The sequence below is a fragment of the Doryrhamphus excisus genome, linkage group LG22, assembly GCF_037039965.1.
Source record: "Doryrhamphus excisus strain RoL-2023G ecotype Guam linkage group LG22, RoL_Dexc_Guam_v1.1, whole genome shotgun sequence".
Taxonomy (NCBI): domain Eukaryota; kingdom Metazoa; phylum Chordata; class Actinopteri; order Syngnathiformes; family Syngnathidae; genus Doryrhamphus; species Doryrhamphus excisus.
The window spans coordinates 1,258,360-1,278,027 of NC_136378.1; the positions used below are offsets into that span (position 1 = coordinate 1,258,360).

The 19,668-nt window shown below is 45.5% G+C and overlaps 4 protein-coding genes across 8 annotated transcripts; 3 read left to right on the top strand and 1 right to left on the bottom strand.

Annotated features, from left to right (window-relative positions):
* Nucleotides 1-2,407: 2,407 nt before the first annotated feature.
* LOC131110263 (uncharacterized) lies at nucleotides 2,408-6,588 on the bottom strand. Of its 2 annotated transcripts, none has more exons than XM_058063194.2 (5): nucleotides 6,382-6,588; nucleotides 5,689-6,003; nucleotides 4,941-5,197; nucleotides 3,916-4,027; nucleotides 2,408-3,833 (listed from the first exon to the last, which is right to left on the bottom strand). In XM_058063194.2, exons 2-5 carry the CDS (start codon nucleotides 5,993-5,995, stop codon nucleotides 2,806-2,808), a joined length of 1,704 nt encoding a protein of 567 aa, XP_057919177.2. In that variant the 5' UTR covers nucleotides 5,996-6,003; nucleotides 6,382-6,588; the 3' UTR covers nucleotides 2,408-2,805. The 2 variants fall into 2 exon arrangements, with proteins under 2 accessions (XP_057919177.2, XP_057919176.2); XM_058063193.2 differs by having other exon boundaries at nucleotides 4,941-5,200; nucleotides 6,382-6,587.
* On the top strand, nucleotides 4,913-8,025 carry mif (macrophage migration inhibitory factor). 2 transcript variants are annotated; one of them, XM_078788377.1, is made up of 4 exons: nucleotides 4,913-5,051; nucleotides 5,714-5,975; nucleotides 7,106-7,278; nucleotides 7,767-8,025. In XM_078788377.1, exons 2-4 carry the CDS (start codon nucleotides 5,937-5,939, stop codon nucleotides 7,831-7,833), a joined length of 279 nt encoding a protein of 92 aa, XP_078644503.1. In that variant the 5' UTR covers nucleotides 4,913-5,051; nucleotides 5,714-5,936; the 3' UTR covers nucleotides 7,834-8,025. The 2 variants fall into 2 exon arrangements, with proteins under 2 accessions (XP_078644503.1, XP_057919183.2); XM_058063200.2 differs by lacking the exons at nucleotides 4,913-5,051; nucleotides 5,714-5,975 and adding an exon at nucleotides 6,604-7,015.
* Nucleotides 8,026-8,578: 553 nt separating this feature from the next.
* On the top strand, nucleotides 8,579-12,058 carry LOC131110424 (uncharacterized). Of its 2 annotated transcripts, XM_078788310.1 has the most exons (5): nucleotides 8,579-8,738; nucleotides 9,087-9,462; nucleotides 9,804-9,922; nucleotides 10,039-10,078; nucleotides 11,029-12,058. In XM_078788310.1, exons 2-5 carry the CDS (start codon nucleotides 9,087-9,089, stop codon nucleotides 11,805-11,807), a joined length of 1,314 nt encoding a protein of 437 aa, XP_078644436.1. In that variant the 5' UTR covers nucleotides 8,579-8,738; the 3' UTR covers nucleotides 11,808-12,058. The 2 variants fall into 2 exon arrangements, with proteins under 2 accessions (XP_078644436.1, XP_078644437.1); XM_078788311.1 differs by lacking the exon at nucleotides 10,039-10,078 and having other exon boundaries at nucleotides 11,029-11,211.
* Nucleotides 12,059-12,664: 606 nt separating this feature from the next.
* Nucleotides 12,665-15,716, top strand: LOC131110585 (uncharacterized). 2 transcript variants are annotated; one of them, XM_078788308.1, is made up of 6 exons: nucleotides 12,665-12,829; nucleotides 13,137-13,404; nucleotides 13,465-13,502; nucleotides 13,586-13,706; nucleotides 13,795-15,532; nucleotides 15,620-15,716. In XM_078788308.1, the coding sequence occupies exons 2-5, from the start codon at nucleotides 13,161-13,163 to the stop codon at nucleotides 14,673-14,675; spliced, it is 1,284 nt and encodes a 427-aa protein (XP_078644434.1). In that variant the 5' UTR covers nucleotides 12,665-12,829; nucleotides 13,137-13,160; the 3' UTR covers nucleotides 14,676-15,532; nucleotides 15,620-15,716. The 2 variants fall into 2 exon arrangements, with proteins under 2 accessions (XP_078644434.1, XP_078644435.1); XM_078788309.1 differs by having other exon boundaries at nucleotides 12,695-12,829; nucleotides 13,140-13,404.
* Nucleotides 15,717-19,668: the final 3,952 nt, after the last annotated feature.

Below are 19,668 nucleotides of genomic sequence, written 5' to 3' on the forward strand. Positions count from 1 at the left end.
GCAACATCAAAGCAGCTGAGGAAGAGAACGGGTGACAGTAAACATGTGACTTCTTTTGTTTTCCCATCTCATTGCCCCATAGTATTTTTCATATACCAGTAATTTGTACATCCGGTAAAAGCGTCTAAAAAGGGGCTGAGAGTAAGGATTTCCCACCCCAAGATAAAAACAGAACAGAAAACAAAAGTCTGATAAGATGCTCGTCCGTGTTTAGGTTTAGCTTTCCCACATTACGGGAAGTTTATTTGACCAAAATGTAATATGGAGAGTGGCAGAGGAGAAATAGAAAAAAAGAATACACAGAAAGACAAAGGAAGCCAGCCTTTATTTAATCATTGAATAATTTAATTGATTGTTTTGAAGAAAGATTAAAGTACTCATCTAATTTGTTGTCATCAACCCAATTACGTCAGGAAAGTGCACCAATTGGTGCATCATTTTCCGATATATAGCTGATTGTCCATCCCGAGTCAGAAAGATCACAGACTTTTGGGAAGCAGTCCCTTCATATTGGAAGTTTTTTTTCCGAGGTTAGTGATGCATTACGGATATTCTATAGTTTCACAGAAGACACCGTGACTGTCGGTCAAGAGGGGAAGTTTGCAAACCAGGGTAGGGGGGCTGGGACAAAAGCGTCACCCGCAGAGTTTTAGCCGTCAACATATAAATGGAAAAAACCAAGCAGCCCTCAAGCGTCTCGGCCCAGCAGACGTCTCGCTGCTTTGCGCAAGATGTTGCAGACGCGCCACCTGCGCTTCTCCATCCGAGTTCTTTTTCTTCTGCTTTGCTGCTTCGATGGTCTGACCCTCGCAGAGGTCCACCAGGACTTTTCCAAGTGCCTGGATTTCTTCTATAAGGGAACACCGCCGCAGGGCATCAACGCATCCGGATACCAGCCCATATGTCAGCGCTTCAAGAATCGTTACCGCTTTGCCGGCATGTACCACCGCCGGAGCCGAGCGCCATTGTATTCTGCGTACATAATCAGCCTGGCAGACGGGAAACGCCCCAATTCAACATGGCTGTATGAACCACAGGTAAGAGAAGATGCAATGTGTACTAGTGTACTCGGGCCTAATATTCGTAAATTGTTTGTAATGCCTCACGAGAGCTTAGTGTAGAATGATGCAGTGCGTGTGTGACAGGAAGTAGCGTAAAGCCGGTACCAAGGTGTTCAATTAAACACCTGAAGCTTGCGTGTGTTAAAAGCTGCGTGGTAATTATTCTTAATGCCAGACCAGACGGTGGCGCTAAGGCCGTTCCGTTAATCTGCACTCTAAATGAATACCGGCTCTACTTATCACAACAATAACGCCGCCATCTTCTCTTTCAGTTGGCCTTCTCTCGTGCAAGCCCCGAAATGAAAGCCTTCACCTCCACCGTGGACCAGAATGTGATGGAGAGTCAAGCGGTGCTTCAGGATTACAAGAATTCCACTTACACCAGGGGCCATCTCAATCCCAGCATGCACCAGAAGACAACAGAAGACCGTGCGGCCACATTCACCCTGACCAATGTTGTCCCACAGCGGGCGGGTTCCAACTCCGGCCCTTGGAATTCCCTGGAGAGGGAAGTGATGAGAAAGTTCAAGGCTTTCTGCGAGGGTCCGATGTACGTGATCACGGGGGCCATGCCTTACGCAGACGGAGCTCGCCGGATCAGTGACCGGGTGTCCGTTCCCGAGTACATGTGGTCCGCCTACTGCTGCCCCGCCTACAAGGCCAAGCTCCCCCGGGATGCGCAACAGATCTTCCCGACATACGCAGCTGTGGGCAGGAATGATCGTTACAGCGGCGAGGAGATTGTGCCCGTTAACCCCAAAGCCAGGGCCTCGGTGCGGGGATACGATGTGCGTAAGATGCCCCTGGGCGTCCTGGAGGGGATCCTGGCGCAAAGGCTGGCCATGCCCATCACCTTGTTTGATGGTCGGTGTCAGTAACTGGCACAAATCAAGTCTGTCGTCTTTAATCAATACAATCATTTAATATGTAGCTTATTTCATTTGTAAACCTTATCCATTTTATGAAAGGAATAAATGTTGTTATTGATCTGATAATAAATCTAGATTGCAAATGACCAAGTTGTCTTTTTTTACATTAAAAAAACAGGCCCCTGATCAAATCTTAAGACCAGGTGATGAACAGCCTATTTATTTCATTTTAATGCTCATTTGCAATAAAAAAAATTCACTCCCATTTCTTTTTTTTGCATTTTAAACGCTACTTAGAGCCTCCTTAAGATCCAACAGCGCCATTTTCAACTGGTCTTTTCATTTTAATCAGGGGTGTATTTCAAAACAAAAGTAAGGTAATATGGAATGTTATCACTGGACATACTCTATTAATAACTCATTATGTATGTTTTTCCTGAACCTTGTGTCTTGTCTTAAAATGACTAGATAAACATGAGAAGTTTAACGTGTTCGTTGAACACTGACATGTTTATTTTTTAATACTCACCATAGACAAATATACCAAACAGTAGTTTGTCATGGGAAAAAAAAAACAATTGCCATCTTTCAAGGAAGTTAAGCATTAATACAAACATAAAAATGTACAATTTATTTTTATAAATAGTTATAGGCTTTATACAAATGAGAAAAGCTTCAGTCCAAATGGCGGACACATTGAAAGAAAGCCATCTGGTTGGGACTGTGGTTGCTTCTCTTCCTTTGTCCGTCCATGATGATCTTGTCTTATTTTGAAAGGACTGCAAACCAGCGAGACAAAGACCAGACACGTTAGTCGCCTAAATTCTACCACATTCAGTTTAAGAAGCTGCTCTTTCTTTTGCAGGTCCACGTCTCTAAAAACACTGGTGGCTTTTCAGCTGCTCCACATCGCGGAAGTTGACCCCGCAGGCGGAGCACTGCAGCGTGGCCTTCTCGCCGTTGTGGATCAGCTGGTGTCTCTTCAGGTACTCCACTCGACTGAACCGCTTCCCGCACGCGTCGCACCCGTAAGGACGTTCGCCCGTGTGGATCCTCTGGTGCCTCTCCAGGTTGCCGAGGCGACTGAAGCTCCGCCCGCACAACGGGCACTGGTGCGGCCTCTCGCCTGTGTGCACCAGATGATGGCGTTCCAGCGAACGCGAGTGAGTGAAGCGCTTCCCGCAAATCTCGCAGCAGTGCGGCCGCTCGGCAGCGCAGGCGCACTCGTGGTTCTTGAGCGCCCACGAGTGGCTGAACGTGTTTCCGCAGTGGGCGCAGGGGAAAATGCTCTCCTCTCCGCCGCTGCTCTGTAAATGGGCGCCACCTAGTGGGCAGGGGTGCTCCTCCATCTCAGCCTCCGTGGTGAACCCGCCCCCGCACTGGGGACAGAAGTGGAGCAGGTCGCCGCCTCCATCCTCTTCCCCCCCACTCTCGCCGACACTTCCTAGGGTGGGCGGCTGAGGGAGGTGCTCCGACTCCGCCTGCTCTGCTCCCGCCTCTCCGTTTGGAGCAAAGTCGTTCTCTCGGGTCTTCTTGCACCGGCCCGACTTCAGCTCCACTGACCTCACGCGGTCCTTTGCCCGGCTTTGTCCTACCTGGTCCTCTCGCTGCAGGGTGGGCGGCTGGGGCTCCGCATCTCCTTCCTGCTCCATCCCGTCCAGTCCGATGTACTTTGGAGGCAGGCCCATCTTGCAGCCCAACCCCGCCTCCGACGCGGGGGTGGCAGCCTGGGGGGCCGTCACGGCCGCCTGCTCGCGGCCGATCTCGGCCCTCAGAGCCGACTCCAAGCCCCTCAGTTCATCCATGGTCATTCCGCTCTCTGATGGCTCCACGGAGCCTCCGTCCCAGCTGTCGTCCTCTTTCTTCGTGGAGGCGAGGCTGAGGGGATGATCCGAGATGTCTCCTGAGAAGAACAACCACATGAATGCGCCTTCCAATGTGTGCACGTTTTAACGGCTTCTTCTGCAGAAGTCTGGGCTTGTTACCTTCACTTTGGGTTCTGGAACTGTTGCAGAGGTTGTGGTTAGGCCGCTCCATCTTCAGAGCCTCCTTGATTAGCCTGAGAGAGGCTGGTTGATATCCCTCCGTGGGAGGAAACTACATGGAGAAGCACAGGAAACAGTTAGCAGGGTTCTAAGCCACGACAAATAGAAGCAGATAAAATAAGATAAGATATGCCTTTATTTGTCCCTCAAGGGGAAATTCCAGGACGAGTAGAAGAGCACCTTCTTAGGTGTATTTACTCATTTTTATTGACACATCTGTGTCATGATGTTCCTTCACTGACTGGCTGGGGGAAATCACATGGTTCTGCTGCCATGTGACGCATGTAGCTGGAATACATTAAAACCAACCATGTTCGCGGGAACCACCGCGGAATAGGTGCAGGGTCTGGAAGAACTATCAAGCTTTATGTGCTGGTTATTGTGTGTAGCTGCTCTATAGGAGTCTATAGGAGCTGTCCTCATTCCTACTTATATTGAATCAAAATAAAAACTAAAAGTATTACATATGATCATGATTGTGTACAGCATGTATGTAAAACCATAAAGCCACAGTTTTGGAGGTGTCATTAATTAGTCTATTTTTAGCTGTTCTTATATCTTTAGAACGCACATAAAAGAGAGACATTTTAAATAAGGATTGCGGATGATGGGTAATTTTTTCAAGTGCAGTCAAAGACCAACCAAAGTGAGTTAATTTGTATTTGTAAACATTATTTTTAGCATCATGGCTAATTATGTAAGTTTGACAAACAGAAACACTGATAGGGTGCATGTTTTCAATGGTAAGATAAGATATTGTTATGATTTGTATGCTCAATTTTTATTTTACCCTGCTTCTTTTAGTGCTAGTGATTGTGCGATGTGGAGAGCCCCGCCCCCACCTCGGGACGCATCTTCTGGAAGCCAGATACCAACACGCCTGTCTCCACTTTGACAACAATCTAAAACTCTGTTTCTCTCTGTGCTGTGTTTGCTCTTCTTCAGAGGAAGTGCAGCTCCCTCACCTCCTCTTTGATGTTAGCCGTCTCCTCCCCCTCGCCGCTGAGGCTGCCCTCCCCTTCCTCATCCTGTATCATGCCTTCCTCATCCTCTTCACACCCGGGGAGCTGGACGAGGTACATCTCCCTGGTATCTTTCCCTCCTTTTCCTCCAGCCGCCGCCACCCCTGCAGCTCCTCCGCAGCCTCCTCCTCCGCCTTCCTCCCACACGCCTCCAGGCCAGCGTCTGCAGTAGGCTGCTGCAGGGCCCTTCTTTGACTTGCCTGCTGAGGAGACAAGACGAGAAGGACACATATGAGGCAGGGGGAGGGCGGTGGTGAGTGGGAGGAGATGATGATGGAGGAAGATCAGAGTGAAAGAAGGGGAGATTGGGGGAGGGCGGTGGTGAGTGGGAGGAGAAAGTGGAGAGGGAGAGTGTAATTATAGTAGAGGAGGAGAGGAAGTGGAGTGTGTGAGAGACGTGATGTGGGAGCGAAGAGCACGGGAGGAGGTGGGGGCAGGGAGGAGGAGAAATGATGGAAGGGAGCGAGGAAGCGTTTCAAAGCACAGGAGAGAGAGTTGAGGGGGAGGTCGAGGACGCAGGGAGCAGGAGGCGGAGGAGGAAGGAAGGGTGGGAGGGAAGGAGGGAGGGAGGGAGGGAGGAAGAGATGACTTCTTGCCAGATGGTTTGCAACAAAACAAGCGTGTCTTGGCGTAAGCCTGATTATGCGGCAACGTTAAACATTGCAGATGGCGAATCGTCGCTTCCACTTACGGTCCGTCTCAACTTTTCGTTTCAGTCTCCCCGCTGCCCCGTCCTCGGCCGTGCCAGCCGCCAGGCCGGCGTTGCGGCGCCCGGCGGCCCAGCCCATGCCGTACTTGCGCTCCGTCCTCAGCTTGTTCTCGGTGAGCCTCAGCCGCAGTTTGAGAGCCTCGTTCTCCTTCCTGTTGAGGGAGAGCTCCACCAAGTAGTCGGCCACCGTCTCCTGGAAGAGCTTGGTGATCTCGCACACCGACGCTCGGATGAGGCTGTCCATCACGGCCGTCAAATGCGTCTCGAAGGTAGTCACCGATTCCTCCATGGTCGGACCTGATGGGTTCATAAGTTGCTGTTACCATGGTAGCGTTGATGCATTTAGCAAGTATACACAGTACATCTACATGTTGTATTACTACTGTTAATGTAGTTTACTCCTAGCCACCGGCTAGCATCAACACAATGTTGATCAGTACGTGTCAAACGACATTATTATTATTATTATCACAGACGTCAATTTAAAAGGCACTTTTCTGCACGCAGTATATTAAGGAGCGCCACTGGGTCTTCAATGTCAAGTAAATGCCCCAAATAGAACATAAAGGGTATCATTTAGACGAGTGGGTCAACAAATCCTACACGAATTGAAGAGCAGCAGCATAACAGTGGTTGCATATTAGCCACCAGGCTAATTCGCTTTCTAATACGCACCTTGTTTGGCAGAATTGAAGCAAAGGCAAGCGGGTGTAAATCGCACAAAGGCCGTTTGAGTCCGAAGCTTCCGGAGTCTAACTGGAGAGCCGAAATACACGGCGACAAAAGGACCGCGCCATCGAACTTCTCCCGTTTGTCACCGCCACTGTTTTCCTCTCGCCTCCTCCAACAACTGACTCGATGTGCCTGTGCGGACCGCGCATGCGCAGTCACGTCACAACACTACAAGCCAAGAGCAATGGCGGCAGGGTAAAACATAACATGCATTTCTCATCGATGTGACCGCTAAAGGGGCTTAGAAAGCAAACGACTCTTATATATCACACAGCTTTGTCACTCTTAGAAAATTAATTTATGGTGTCATCCGGGACGGATAGTGGCGCTGTTGGAGATTAACAGGAACTATTTACATATCACGTGACTCTTCCATCAGGGGTCCGCCTCCTCGCAGTCGCAGATTGTGGAAAATCACGGTTAGCGGTTCATTTTTGGAGATATAATTAATCGCAACATAGTCGAAACAATGCCGATGTTTGTTGTTAACACGAATGTAGCTAAATGTGAGGTGCCGGCGACTCTGCTAACCGAAGCTACCGAGCAGCTAGCTAAAGCTATGGGCAAGCCTGCACAGGTAAGTCGGGGGACATTGGATGTAAATGTAAAACGACTGGATTTGTTTTAATGTCAATCTTTGTCTTTTGTCATCTTTGTCATTCACCAGTACATTGCCGTGCACATCAACCCGGATCAAATGATGATGTTTGGAGGAAAGGGGGACCCCTGTGCTCTCTGTTCCATCCACAGCATTGGAAAGATCAGCCCTTCTGACAACAAGCAGTACTCTAAACTGCTGTGTGGGTTGCTCAACAAACACCTGGGCATATCTCCTGACAGGTAAGCCAACAAACACACACAAGCAATTGCCAAGTCAAAAAGTACATGCAGTACTTTACTTGGAGGGTAAACATTGCGTTCCTTGCCCCTTGTAATACACACATTAGTTTTGATAGCGATTTTACAAAGTTTAGCTACTAATGTTGGCTAGCATCATCATCATCACTGAATGCATAGCCTCTAGTAACCACACAATGGATGCAAAATGTTGATCTGAGACTGCTTTTACATACGAGTTCACAGTGACGGCCACATAAATAAGCCAGTTATCATTAATATTTTTTACAACTTTGAATTGTGACAAATATAGTTATTTATATTTACAGTCTGGTCTCATAAACCATGTTTGGCAACTTTGGCTCGCTGGTGTTAGTAAGTAATACATATAGTAAATATAACACAACAATATTTGTATCTACCCATCTTTAGTACTAGTAGTGTTTTTTTAAAGTTCAAATCAAACCTATTTCTCCCTGTGTCCATTTCAGGATTTATATCAATTTTTTCAACATGGATGCCAGCAATGTGGCGTGGAACAACTCTACCTTTGGTTGAGACCGAAGTCCTTTGCTAAAACATCATTCCAGCGATATTGAAGAATCACAATAAAATGGCACCAAGCCACCAACCTGATAGCAGCTTGTCGAGTCACATCATGATCACGCTTAAGGCTCTTAGAAGTTTGTTGACTGTAACGATGCACTGATCCTTTCCCATTGCAATAAAGCTAACTTTATAATCCAAAAATGTGTCTTCTCTCATTGATTGAGAATATATATATTGTAATATATCCCTTTCATTCATCATTTAGAAGTATTGACATGAATTTCAAATTGTTTTCTCCATGTCAAATTACAATTATAAAACTATAAATCTAATATATAATAGCCATATTATAGTCATTTATATCCCTGTACTGTATATAGCCACACTGTATCATAGTCACAGCCTGTTATAGTTTGTACATATATCTGTCCATTTACAGCTCTATTCTATTTCTACGTTTACTTACTAATAAGGTATTTATAAATTATCACTTCCGGTTGGATGCTAACTACATTTTGTTGCCCAGTACCAGTGACATGAGCAATAACAATAAAGTTTAATCTCATGTAATCTAATCTATAAAACGTGTTTTGTGTTAACATGTTTGTCTTTCTGAACGGGATTTGATTTTCATGATTTTTTATTCAGTTAGCGTCTGTTTTCGTCACATTTTGTTACAACAACATATGTCGTGTCGCCTGTCCCGAGCTAAGGGTGTATATTCGCCTGGCAGACAAAAGTTCGGGACACAATTCTCCCGTATTATTTTACAGTGACGTAAATTACGGACATGCGCAGTCACTCCGAAGCAAAGGCGCCATCCTCACCTTTTTAAGTTGATGAATTTGGAAGCTGCCGAGTACATCGAACCAGGTGTCGTCCTCCTTCCGTGGAAGGCTGAATCCTGACTACAGGTAAATGATTTCATAATTCACCATTTCATCATAACTACCCTTTATTGTTAACTTGTTAAATCTGAAGGTTTATGTGTTTTCTTGACCTCAGTTGATCGATTTTTATTGAGTGAATGGTTGATCCAGTCAGTGTCCACCTGCTAGCTAAGACTGCTAAATGTGGCTACATTTTGGTCCACCATCAAGTGGAGGTGTTTAAACCCCCCCCCCCCCCAGCATAGATGGTATCATTCTATTAATAGATATTGAGAAACGACATTCAGGTAGGCTTCTTCTCTGTGTGGTCACATGACGTCATCACTTCCTTGCTCCATGTCTCTGCCCTCCTGCCTTCTTTTTGTCGTGTAGATGGGAGAGCGTGAAATCAACCTGTCCATGGCGAGCACTAAACCAGCCTCACCAGAGATGGCAGACCACCTATCCAGAAGGTTCAGGGCCCAGATAACCGCAGTCATGGACGCCATCCTCAGAAGCGCCGCGTTGGGGATGGCAGAGATATTTGACCGATGCGTCCATGACTACTGCATGCAGCTGGCGGAGAAAGGTGAAGCGATCGCTCGGTTAGAAATGAAGTTGCGCAACACCGAGCGTTTGCTGAAGGAATATGCAGGTGAATGCGACGCAGTAGCGGCGCGGAATGAAACCGAGGGCGACGAGAGACGAGGAGAGGGGGAGGACATCTTGATTACTTCCTGCACAACTTCACCTGAGAGAAGATTCCAAGGTAGTACCGCTTTTTTGTTGTCTTCAAATATTGGCATATTTGAATAAATGAACACCACCCCTCAAATAAATGGTTCTTTTTTGCCTCTTGGAGGTCTATGATGACATGTTAAGGATGTCCAAATATCGATTTGCCGATATTGTCCAAATCTCAATCACCCATGGTGGAATGAACACATATGTGTTGTACACAGCATTAAAAAAAAGTAATAAAATCAGTTTTCATGATCGGGGGAAAAAACCTGATCACATTTTTATGCTAATATCAGATAATTATTGGACATCCCTACCCTCAAGGTATATGAAAAATGTATTTTTATGTTTTGCTTTGTTTTTTGCCAGTACCCGCCGAGTGTATCTCCGAGACCGTGACCAAAGACTACAGTGATATTTGCCCCGGCATTCGATTGCGCCAGATATCCATTCCACTGCAGCATTGCCCAGTCATGACCAGCCCAGAGGTGAGAAAGGAAAATGTTAGGTTTCCAATATGTTGGTATGCAATTCAGTTTGAGACTTTTGTTGCATTCTGAGTCATTTGAAATGCACGCTGTAAAAAGTCCTGTTTGTATTTCAGCCCGAGAGCCGCCGGCGTTCAAATGTCGGAACAAAAAAAGGTACTTTCAGCTACAGATGTCACTTGCGGTGAATTGATTCCGGGCTGGACCGTGATGAGTGAATTTCTACTTAGTAGTATTCCGTATTAATAGATGCACTGTTTTTGTAGTAGGAAACCTGTTTATAATCTTCGAAATCCTTTTTCTTTAACATTAGATACTTGTATTACTTTGTATTACCCAATATATAGATTAAATCACAGAAAATTAGACATTAATAAGATAACATTTTTTTTTCCCAGACAGGGTACTCCCTGAGGTGGCTATTGTCTTATCAATGTATTGTCATGACAACATTAAATGGCTTTACACTTGTATTACCCAATATATAGATTAAATCACAGAAAATTAGACATTAATAAGATAACAGTTTTTTTTCCCAGACAGGGTACTCCCTGAGGTGGCTATTGTCTCATCAATGTATTGTCATGACAACATTAAATGGCTTTACACTCGTATTACCCAATATAGTAGACATAATAAGAGTAAATAGAGATCTAAATAAAACTGGGCCTTAATGGCAGACAGACAGGAAGTGACGTCAGAGCTTCAGAGTTGAGTTTTAGCTTTTTCTGAGTAATTGCCCAAAACAGTAGCTCGTATTGTTTTTCTGCTGTGAGATCATTTCAACTTGGAATAAATACCAGTGGTCTCACCGAACCCTGACACGTAGCGGCTAATGCTAATGCTACCACATTCACAATTGGAACGCCTTTTCTACCTTGTCTTTGTATTTGACCTCATTTAGCCATTTATATATGTAATTTAGGCCAAGTATAAGTACAACTTGCTCCAATATGCATATTTGTCATTAATATAAGGCCATATTCAAGCACAAAACGGCCATCATTTATTCATTTATGGTGAAAAACTGCAATAGATTGATGAATGACTGTACTTTCTAACGTAATATTGAATTTTTGTTACATTTTTCACCTTCTTACTTACAGCGTCCTCCCCAAGTGAAAGCCAAAAAGGTCCTCAGGGTCCAAGTATGGCCCAACGTGGACTAAGATGTCGTTTAACAGCAAGGAATAGCATGAAAGAGTTGCTCCAAGACGCTAAGGAGGAAAATTTGGACCGACCCGTCACAGCAGCTCGTCGAAGAAGTGAGAGAAAACGGCAGCGGCGACGTCCGGCAGACAAAACACGGCGACAAAAAGCAACCACAGAGCAGGTGAAAAGTGATGAAAAAACATCTTTTTGCAAACTCTGTGACAAGGTGTTTGATACGCCACTTGCCCAAAATGTGCACAGAAGATTGCACAAGAAGTGCCGAGGCTGCAAAAAAGACTTTTCCCTACCAAGCGCTCGGAAAAATCACCAACAATTGTGCCCAACACTTACGAAATCATCGAGAGACAAAAATCGCAGAACAAAACAGGCGAGGGCCGAGGAGAAAAGCACGCCATTTCCTGATCCTGACAGCAAAACCCCGAATGGAGCGATCCAAAGCTTCTCCTCCATGCGCCGCCATGAGGAGTTCATCGAAATGAGCACGCTGGAAGACCACAAGAGCGTTCATCGAGATCAAAAGCAGTTTCAGTGCTGCTTGTGTTCAAAGCGATTCTGCTACAAGAAGGCCCTCGAAACCCACATCGTCAAATGGCACCAGAACTTTATTCGGTCTGAAGAGGACTTCAAGTGGATGGAACCGATCGAGGACCCGGAGGACCTTCTCGTCCACACTGGGGAGATGATCCTCCCGTGCCACATGAGTGTCACATGACTTTCGGCACCTGCATGCAGTTACACACGGACACGAAGACGAAGCATCCTCCCCAGAAGTAACGGCGTGCCAGCAGTGTGGGGAGAACGTGGATCATCAAGGAGACGACAATCACAGGGAGTGTGCAAACCTCTGTCAGTTTTGTGGAGACGTCAATCTTGTATATGAGTATTCCTCTTTGTTTTTCAGACGGGGTTTGGATTATTTTTACATAAAACACATTTGTATGAAGATTTTGGTTCCTATTTGGATAGGGTTAAATAAAATAATCTAATTCCCAACAGCAGGCCAGTTTGATGTTTTCTTACAGTTGTAGATTGTGTTCCATTTTGTAAAATAGCTTTTTAGTTCGAAAACATGCATTTTTGCAAATAATTTATATAATTTTTTTTATATATAATTTAATACGTGGTGTCATGGTCGATACGAAAGCAGACGGCTCGTTTTTAACAATGAGGTGTTATATATATTCTCGCGAGAACATTCCATGCCATCCCCAGACGGCAACCTGCTCGTAATGGAGGAAACTGCGGCTCGTTTTAATGAGTTGGCTCTTTTGGCTCGGCTCACTAAAAAAGGATCGGCTCCCAAGTGGCTGCTAAGATTTTATGTTGTTTTAAATGAATTAATTACCAAGTTATGTAAAATAAATTACTCATCTAAAATATATCTTATATTAAGCGTTTATTATATAAATCAACACGAAAAAAGCAGCATCTTCGTAACATTTGTGTCATTGCAGAAGCTCAGCATTCCAAAACAGATCCGTGTGCTGTGTATTGAATCCCGCCCCTCCCACAGCCCGGTGTGCACACAGGAGTCGTCGCCACACATCTTGACCAATGACATTCATCACCTGCCATTCATTTGAAAGAACCGATTCCTACAGCCGATTCGTTAGAGACCCATATAACACCGACATCACTACCTGCTAGCTTGACTGACGGCTAGTAGCTGCTTCCCCCCCCACATGACAGCCATGTAGGCGGACTGTCACTTTGGCTACAGAGAGGCGATAGATGGTAAATCAAATGTGTCGAGCCATGATTGACGTGTATTTTATTACTTTTACTATAAGCAGGAGCATGTATAATTTAACAACATACACTATTCTCCCTTCTCTACACGTTAGCTAGCACGAAGCTAGCACGTTGTCCCTGGTTAAAAGGGGACAGGTTAAAAGTTGTATGTGTGGGAAAACGTCCTTCAAGACAACATAGAACTGAATATATATGCTTACAAGATTGAAGAGTCAAAAACTGGTTTAACATAAAAAGACCATAGCTTAGTTTCTCGTCAATGACCTCATAACACGGTGTCAATCAACAGCAGAACCGTTGAGGAGCCGACAAGATGGACGTCGTGCGAAGTGCCTTCCACGCCAAGCTGGCCGCTGTCATGGACTCCTTGCTGGCAGCTGCGGTGTGCGAGATCTCCAAGATCTTCGACAGCACCCTGTGTGAGCAGCAGGCGGAGCTGGCGCATAAAACCAAGGAGATCTCCATCCTCCTGGGAAAGCTGGAGCTTGTGGAGAAGATGCCGAGGGCGCAAGGAGGGCAGGATGCTGAGGCTTCGACACATGATGGCGTCGACAAAGGTAATCCCAAGTTGGCATAGCGCTTCATCTTGTCCACTAATAATACTTTTCCCCGCACAGGGAAGGACGCATCCTGGCATTCCGAGCCCAAGAAGGAGGTCACATGTCACGATGAGCAGGATTCAGGATTTGCTTGCTATTTACTTTCTGATATTTATCTTTATTTTGTATGTGTTTGAAGTCGCCACTGCGAGATGCATCTCAGCCACCGATGCGGTCTTACATGGTCCAGGTCCCTGAGGGAAGTTCTGTCAGCAGAGACCAGGAAAAGACGGATCTCCAGACCGGAGTCAAACTCAAATGTGAGTGTCGCTGTCATTGTCAGGCAGGTCGGTATACCTTCTGGAGAAGAACATCGGTTATGGAATGATTGTCATCTCGTGTCTACAGTGTCTCCTTGGCGTCAGGGGAGGCCGTTGGTTGATGACCAACCACAAGATGGAGCTTCACCTCCATTTTGTTCCTCCCCACAACCCCGTGACCCTTGCCTCGCCCAGCATGAATGTTCAACAGTTTTGGATGAAGCTCAAGGTGGTGCTTGTGATCTGCTGGCTAGCAGCATCAGCTGTTCTTCTCCATCTGGAACCGGTACCACCATAGACACAGCTGGACTCCCATCTGATACCGGTACCAACGAGGATGGCCTTTTTGGGTCCCAGGAGAAGCAGACCTCCAATCACAAGTCAGAGCGGAGACTAAGGGATCAGTCTGAGGTTCTCTCACCATGGAGACCGAGCGATGACAGGATCGTTCCGGATCACATCAAGCGGACCATATTTAGCAGCAGAGACCTCCTGCCCCCACGGTCCAATTCCCTGTCACCCAAAGCGCGACAAGCACACCCAGCGAGCATCACTGGAGCGTCCACCGACGCCAACGGGCGACCTTACACCTGCCCCTACTGCACCAAATCCTTCACCTACCCCTCCCACCAACGCAGACACCTGCTACGCCACACGGGGGTCCGCCTGCATCCCTGTCAGTTCTGCGAAAAGAGCTTCCTCACCGCTTCCGAGCTCACCGTTCACACTCGCACGCACACCGGCGAGCGGCCGTTCGGTTGCGCCCAGTGCGGCAAGCGCTTCGCCCGCAGCGGCAATCTGAGAGCTCACCAGCGAGACGTTCACATGCGGAAGAGGCCCTTCGCTTGTACGGAATGTGGGAAGAGGTTCGCCCACAGGGGGAACCTGAGGGTGCACAATCACAGAGTACACCAAGCGGATCTGTTCCACATGGAGGAGCAGCAGGAACAAAGTTTGGGCCCCGTTTGAGGACACCTTTCTTAAAACGGTGGGCTTACACTTCATAGATATCGTGTATCAATTCCCCATCTATGAGCTTCAAATCTTATATCTTGTACTGGTCATTTGGGTTTTTCACAAATCTTCATTTTAATTAGGCAACCATTAGCCACTCTTCATAAATAATGTTTTTTCATTTGGGTAAAAAAAAGGACTAAGTTTTCTCTGTAATGGCTTCTCTCTACTGCACCTTTCAATGGTTGGTTTTGCAGCAGTGCAGTTCAAGGAAATATGTTAAGATTTTGGAAAAAAAATGGCATGAAAATGCAATTAAAATATATTTACAGCATTTTACTGTAGTAATCTACAGAAAATGTAAACATGCAGCAGCTGTTTTTTCACTGGGTTGGCTAAACTGGGAAGCACAATACAGTCAAGCCCAGTATACCCGGAAACACTTGCTATGCTGGACTATACTGCTGTAACGCCATTGGCGCCGCCACCGCTAGGTGGCAGCATTTCCACGTTACACTACCAAAGTCATTCTTTGTGCTGTTTTTTGTTTTTGAAGATACTGTATTTGATAAAAATGATGTCCTCAGCACGTTTTAATCTGTGACCTATATTTTTCTGATATTTTCCCCTGATCCTTGCACAAATGTGGACGTTTGTCAGCATTAAATGTCTCTTGTTGGTGTAGCTGAGAGCAATGAAATGAAATGACAGAGTTTGTGAATGTGAGTGAAAATGTGTTGGATTGTTGCTCAACATGATTCATCTCCTGCAGTCTAAGACAATTCAATGGAAAATCACTTGCCAGCACAATTCTGTTTTAATATTTAGTCTTTTGGATGACTTCCTGATGCCTGCACAGTTCCACCTTGAAGGTATGCATTCAAATTGTGAGCATGAAGATGTTTGTCTGTGACCTTTGCCACATGCTGAGAAGGTATTGTGACTCTTCCCCCTTGCAGACGGAGTCCGGCCTGGAGGATGGTGGTACATCACTCCTCCTCTCTGGGGGTCAGCTGTCTCTGCTGATGGGACATGGACATGGACATGGACATGGAAAAGTACAAGAAAGTGAGACAAACATTCATTTTAATGCATTTAATTCCTTTTTTGATGTGAGGACTACAAATACATGTGGTAGGAAATTGACTTTCTGTAAAGCTGGGGTGTCTAAAATGTGGGGTCATTTGTGGCCCGCCGTGCATTCTGAATGAAGTTTTAATTTAGTAAAATGAGGTAAAATATTACAGAAATAATGTCATAATTACAAGAAAAAATAATTTTGGAACATGATTTTGTAAGCTAAGCAACAGCAGGAATATAATATAAGGTCAAAACAGTTGTATTCTATCAAGAATAGAGTAAAAATGTCATTTTAGTAGCATACAGTTAAATTATTAAAGATAAAATATGCAATATTTTAAAGAGAAACAAAAAGAATGGTGTATTTTTTTGCAAAATTAGGTTGGGGAAATAAAATCAATATTACAAGAAAATTTGCAAGAGAAAAGTTATGTATTACTTAAATATTAATTAAATTTTTAATTTATTTATTTTATTTTTTTATTTAAAATTAATATTTAAATAATTCATTGATTTGAAAAATAAAACAGCAACAGCTTTAAAGAGAAACAAAGAATGGTGTATTTTTTTGTAAAATTAGGTTGGGGAAATAAAATCAATATTACAAGAAAATTTGCAAGAGAAAAGTTATGTATTACTTAAATATTAATGAATTAATTTTTTTAATTTATTCATTTAATTTTTCTTAATTTAAAATTACATTTTAAATATTTAATTTATTAATTTGAAAAATAAAACAGCAACAGCTGTAATTTTGGTAACAATAAATTCCTAATATAATGGGGGGACTAACACGGTTTTAGTCGCATTTCACCATCATAGTGACCCTCGCATCCTTCCATTTTCCAGTCGGTGACCCTGAGAGGAAAAGGTTTGGACCCCCCCGCCATAGAGCAAATCTCCGGACGAGCACTTAGCACAGTAAATGCATCGTGCAAGAGAACTACAGGCAGCCAAATCCCGACACAGATTTGGTTCTCAGAAGAGTACTCTCATTAGAGGCTGGGGTCATGGTGGCTTTGCAGTATTTTCCCTTTCTGCGTTTATTTCTATGTAATCTCCTTTCTGCTCTAAGCTGCTTTGCAGCAGCAGGAACGGCGACGCGTGAGCAGCTGACCACACTGAAGGACTTCCCGCCGCGCCGTGTGAGGTAAGATGATTTCAGCTATTTTATCAGTACATGAGAACAATACTCTTGTATTTTGTTGCGTAGTAGAGTTGAAGGTTTAACGGCCGCACAGTCCATTCCTCCAGTGCAGCCTGATTTGGTACAAATGAGGTCTTAATACGAGCGCTCACAGTGGACATGCCGTAATCACCGTTTCCCCGTAAGGTTGCCATGTCAGGCTGGGATGTAATGGCCTCTTTACCTTTTATGTGCCCACGTTTCACTTTATTTCTCTCCCTCCGGCTGATGCTTTAATTCACCAGGGAAGTTAAAAAAAAAAAACACTCAACCTCCCCGCCTGTGGGCCAGAGTGTCATTCCATCACCATGCTGCAATCCCTCCAGGAATCAAATTATCCCCCAGACACCCCAGTTATTGCTGCACTCTCCCAAAATATGTCAGGAAATATTTAGCCACGCTAGCAAGCCCATCTATTGCTGTCATGCAGGCCTCTGAGCAGGGTGTGCTTTTTCTTGAATATGCCTCCCTATGGCGCAGTTTACGTGTAGACGCCGATGCTAGGCGGCTTCTGATCATAATCTCCGCTTTCACTGCCCCCCCGGGACTTTTGCCTTTCCTGTAGTGAAACCCCTCTAAGAGATTACGCCGCCTTACCCCCCCCCGCTCATGGCACTGGACTGATCCGGTGTCTGCTGACGGCCTTTAATGTGCTAATATTATTAGACCGCTTGGGGCAGACTTCATCTTCATCATCTTATTGATGAGTAGTCACCAAATGATGGCATTGGTCATTATTACCTAACAGAGAAGAACACTTTAGATCAGGGGTCTCAAACTCAATTTACCTGGGGGCCACTGGAGCTAGGGTCTGGGCAAGGCTGGGCCTGGGCCGCATCAGGTTTTCCAAAAAAAAACAAAAAACGCATTTATTAAAAACAGAAAAATATACAAACTTTTTCAGTGCTTTGGCTCCGATTTTTATAGTCACATTTATACTCTTTTTATTTACAACATATTGCGCAACTGCAGGGTCTTGAGACACATGCTAACTCGCAAACTAGAGAGCTAGCGACCTAAACGGTAGCCTTCAAGTTATTTCCTTTAAACTTAAATAGCCAAAAACTTACCACTTCCACACGGATAGGGAGGATAACTATTAACAGTTATTTAACCTTTAACATGAACATGAATCAAACGTAATAATTTTTTCTGGGTACATGATACCATACAGCATATCAATCTTGCGCGGGCCGCACTAACATTAAACTTTCATATCAAGGCGGGGGCCTCAAACTAGTGTCCTGCGGGACACATTTGGCCCGCGGGCCGCGTGTTTGAGACCCCTGCTTTAGCTCAATGGGCTAAGGTTGCATCTCAAGTTTATTATCTTCCTCTTTCAAAGTTGTCACCCCCCCCCCGTCTGCTTTGACGGCATCAGCAGGTCACAGGTTGCTAAGCGACCATGTGGAGTTGGGGGATGGCCAAAGAGACGAGCATCTGGTCAGCGGGGGCAGACGGTCCACGCATTACAGGGAGAGCGCTTGTCACTCCCACTTTGGTACCTCCGCTCAGTCCACTTATCTTTGCCAGAATCGGTGTTCCGAGATCCAGATTGGAGTCATTTGGATCCCGGGCCCAGACGAGTGACTCATGTGAGCACACGTCGTTGGCGGCAGGGCATACCCGTGTCACAATGACGTTGATGGCGGCTGATGGTTACAGTTGCTCAAGTAAGAAGACCAGCTTCAGGTCTCATGTGCATGTCGGTCATGGGGGGGGGGGGTCAAGGCCAGGTCTTATTGGTGTGCGCCATAAATGTTTGGATTCTATTGTTGATGATGTTTCTCATTGAAATGGGACCTACAGGCGTTATGCTATTTTGGGCCCTTTGTGTTGCCTTGTGGACTCCTATAGAGCAGCTACACATATAACCCGCACTGAAAGCTGTCTAGATCTTCCAGGATTTGCACCTATTCCAGCTGTATTTCCAAAATGTTGATGATTGGTCCCACTCGGCTTGTGCAGCTTGTACCCGGGCACGCCCATATAAGGAAGTCAGGCTCACTGTGATGTCACAGGGACTCTCTGGAAGTGTTCAGACCCATCCCAAACTTCATTATCTGAAACTTTGGCATAGTCTAACACGAGAATATGACATTCTAAGGACATTTATAGGTCAGAAAAGTGGGAAAAGCATCCCAGGTCCCCTTTAAGAGAAAAGCGCTTTCACAGGAACATGGCAGCCAGAAGTCTATCAAAATGAGATACGTCATCGTGACCGTTAATGATTAGACGTGAATGACTTAATACGTTTTTATTTGCTGTTTACGGAGTCAACAAAAGGTTTATTTATTGTTGAAAAGGTGTGCGGTCTGTACACGGTACTGCATAAGTATGTGGCGCCCCGGGGGGGGGTGGGTCTACCGGGGTGGCTCTCCGGTGTGCACGAAGGAGGGCCGATGGCAAGTCCAGATTGGGGGAGGGCATCGACAGCACGCTCAGAGGAAGTCAGATAAACAGCTATACTGGTGTCCCGCTGTGGGAGGGGGGGGTTTAATGCCTGGTGGCGGTCGGCCAGCATCAGTGATGGCTCCAACTGTTACTGGCAGCCACCGCTCTCTGCTGCCACAGTGACGCACGCCTGTGTGTGTGTGTGCTCATTTGAAGTGATTCTCAGTCTGTCAGTGGTTTGTAGGGCGACAATGATCAACCTCATAATGAGGGATTTTCATGTTATCAATTTGCCAAAGCGCAATCTCGGTAAACAGTAAAATACCTCCAGTAGATGCTCTGGCCGTC

What these genes read in the sequence shown, in the direction of transcription:
- LOC131110263 (XM_058063193.2), bottom strand. Translation starts at nt 5,995, where the DNA reads ATGGAGGAATCGGTGACTACCTTCGAGACGCATTTGACGGCCGTGATG. An exon ending in ACGAAAAGTTGAGACGGACC is followed by an intron (nt 5,201 to 5,688) that starts GTAAGTGGAAGC and finishes TTGTCTCCTCAG; the next exon opens with CAGGCAAGTCAAAGAAGGGC. An exon ending in CGGCTAACATCAAAGAGGAG is followed by an intron (nt 4,028 to 4,940) that starts GTGAGGGAGCTG and finishes TTCTCCATGTAG; the next exon opens with TTTCCTCCCACGGAGGGATA.
- mif (XM_058063200.2), top strand. Translation starts at nt 6,908, where the DNA reads ATGCCGATGTTTGTTGTTAACACGAATGTAGCTAAATGTGAGGTGCCG. An exon ending in CTATGGGCAAGCCTGCACAG is followed by an intron (nt 7,016 to 7,105) that starts GTAAGTCGGGGG and finishes GTCATTCACCAG; the next exon opens with TACATTGCCGTGCACATCAA. An exon ending in CTGGGCATATCTCCTGACAG is followed by an intron (nt 7,279 to 7,766) that starts GTAAGCCAACAA and finishes TGTCCATTTCAG; the next exon opens with GATTTATATCAATTTTTTCA.
- LOC131110424 (XM_078788310.1), top strand. Translation starts at nt 9,087, where the DNA reads ATGGGAGAGCGTGAAATCAACCTGTCCATGGCGAGCACTAAACCAGCC. An exon ending in ACCTGAGAGAAGATTCCAAG is followed by an intron (nt 9,463 to 9,803) that starts GTAGTACCGCTT and finishes GTTTTTTGCCAG; the next exon opens with TACCCGCCGAGTGTATCTCC. An exon ending in CAGTCATGACCAGCCCAGAG is followed by an intron (nt 9,923 to 10,038) that starts GTGAGAAAGGAA and finishes TTTGTATTTCAG; the next exon opens with CCCGAGAGCCGCCGGCGTTC.
- LOC131110585 (XM_078788308.1), top strand. Translation starts at nt 13,161, where the DNA reads ATGGACGTCGTGCGAAGTGCCTTCCACGCCAAGCTGGCCGCTGTCATG. An exon ending in ACATGATGGCGTCGACAAAG is followed by an intron (nt 13,405 to 13,464) that starts GTAATCCCAAGT and finishes TTCCCCGCACAG; the next exon opens with GGAAGGACGCATCCTGGCAT. An exon ending in GACCGGAGTCAAACTCAAAT is followed by an intron (nt 13,707 to 13,794) that starts GTGAGTGTCGCT and finishes TCGTGTCTACAG; the next exon opens with TGTCTCCTTGGCGTCAGGGG.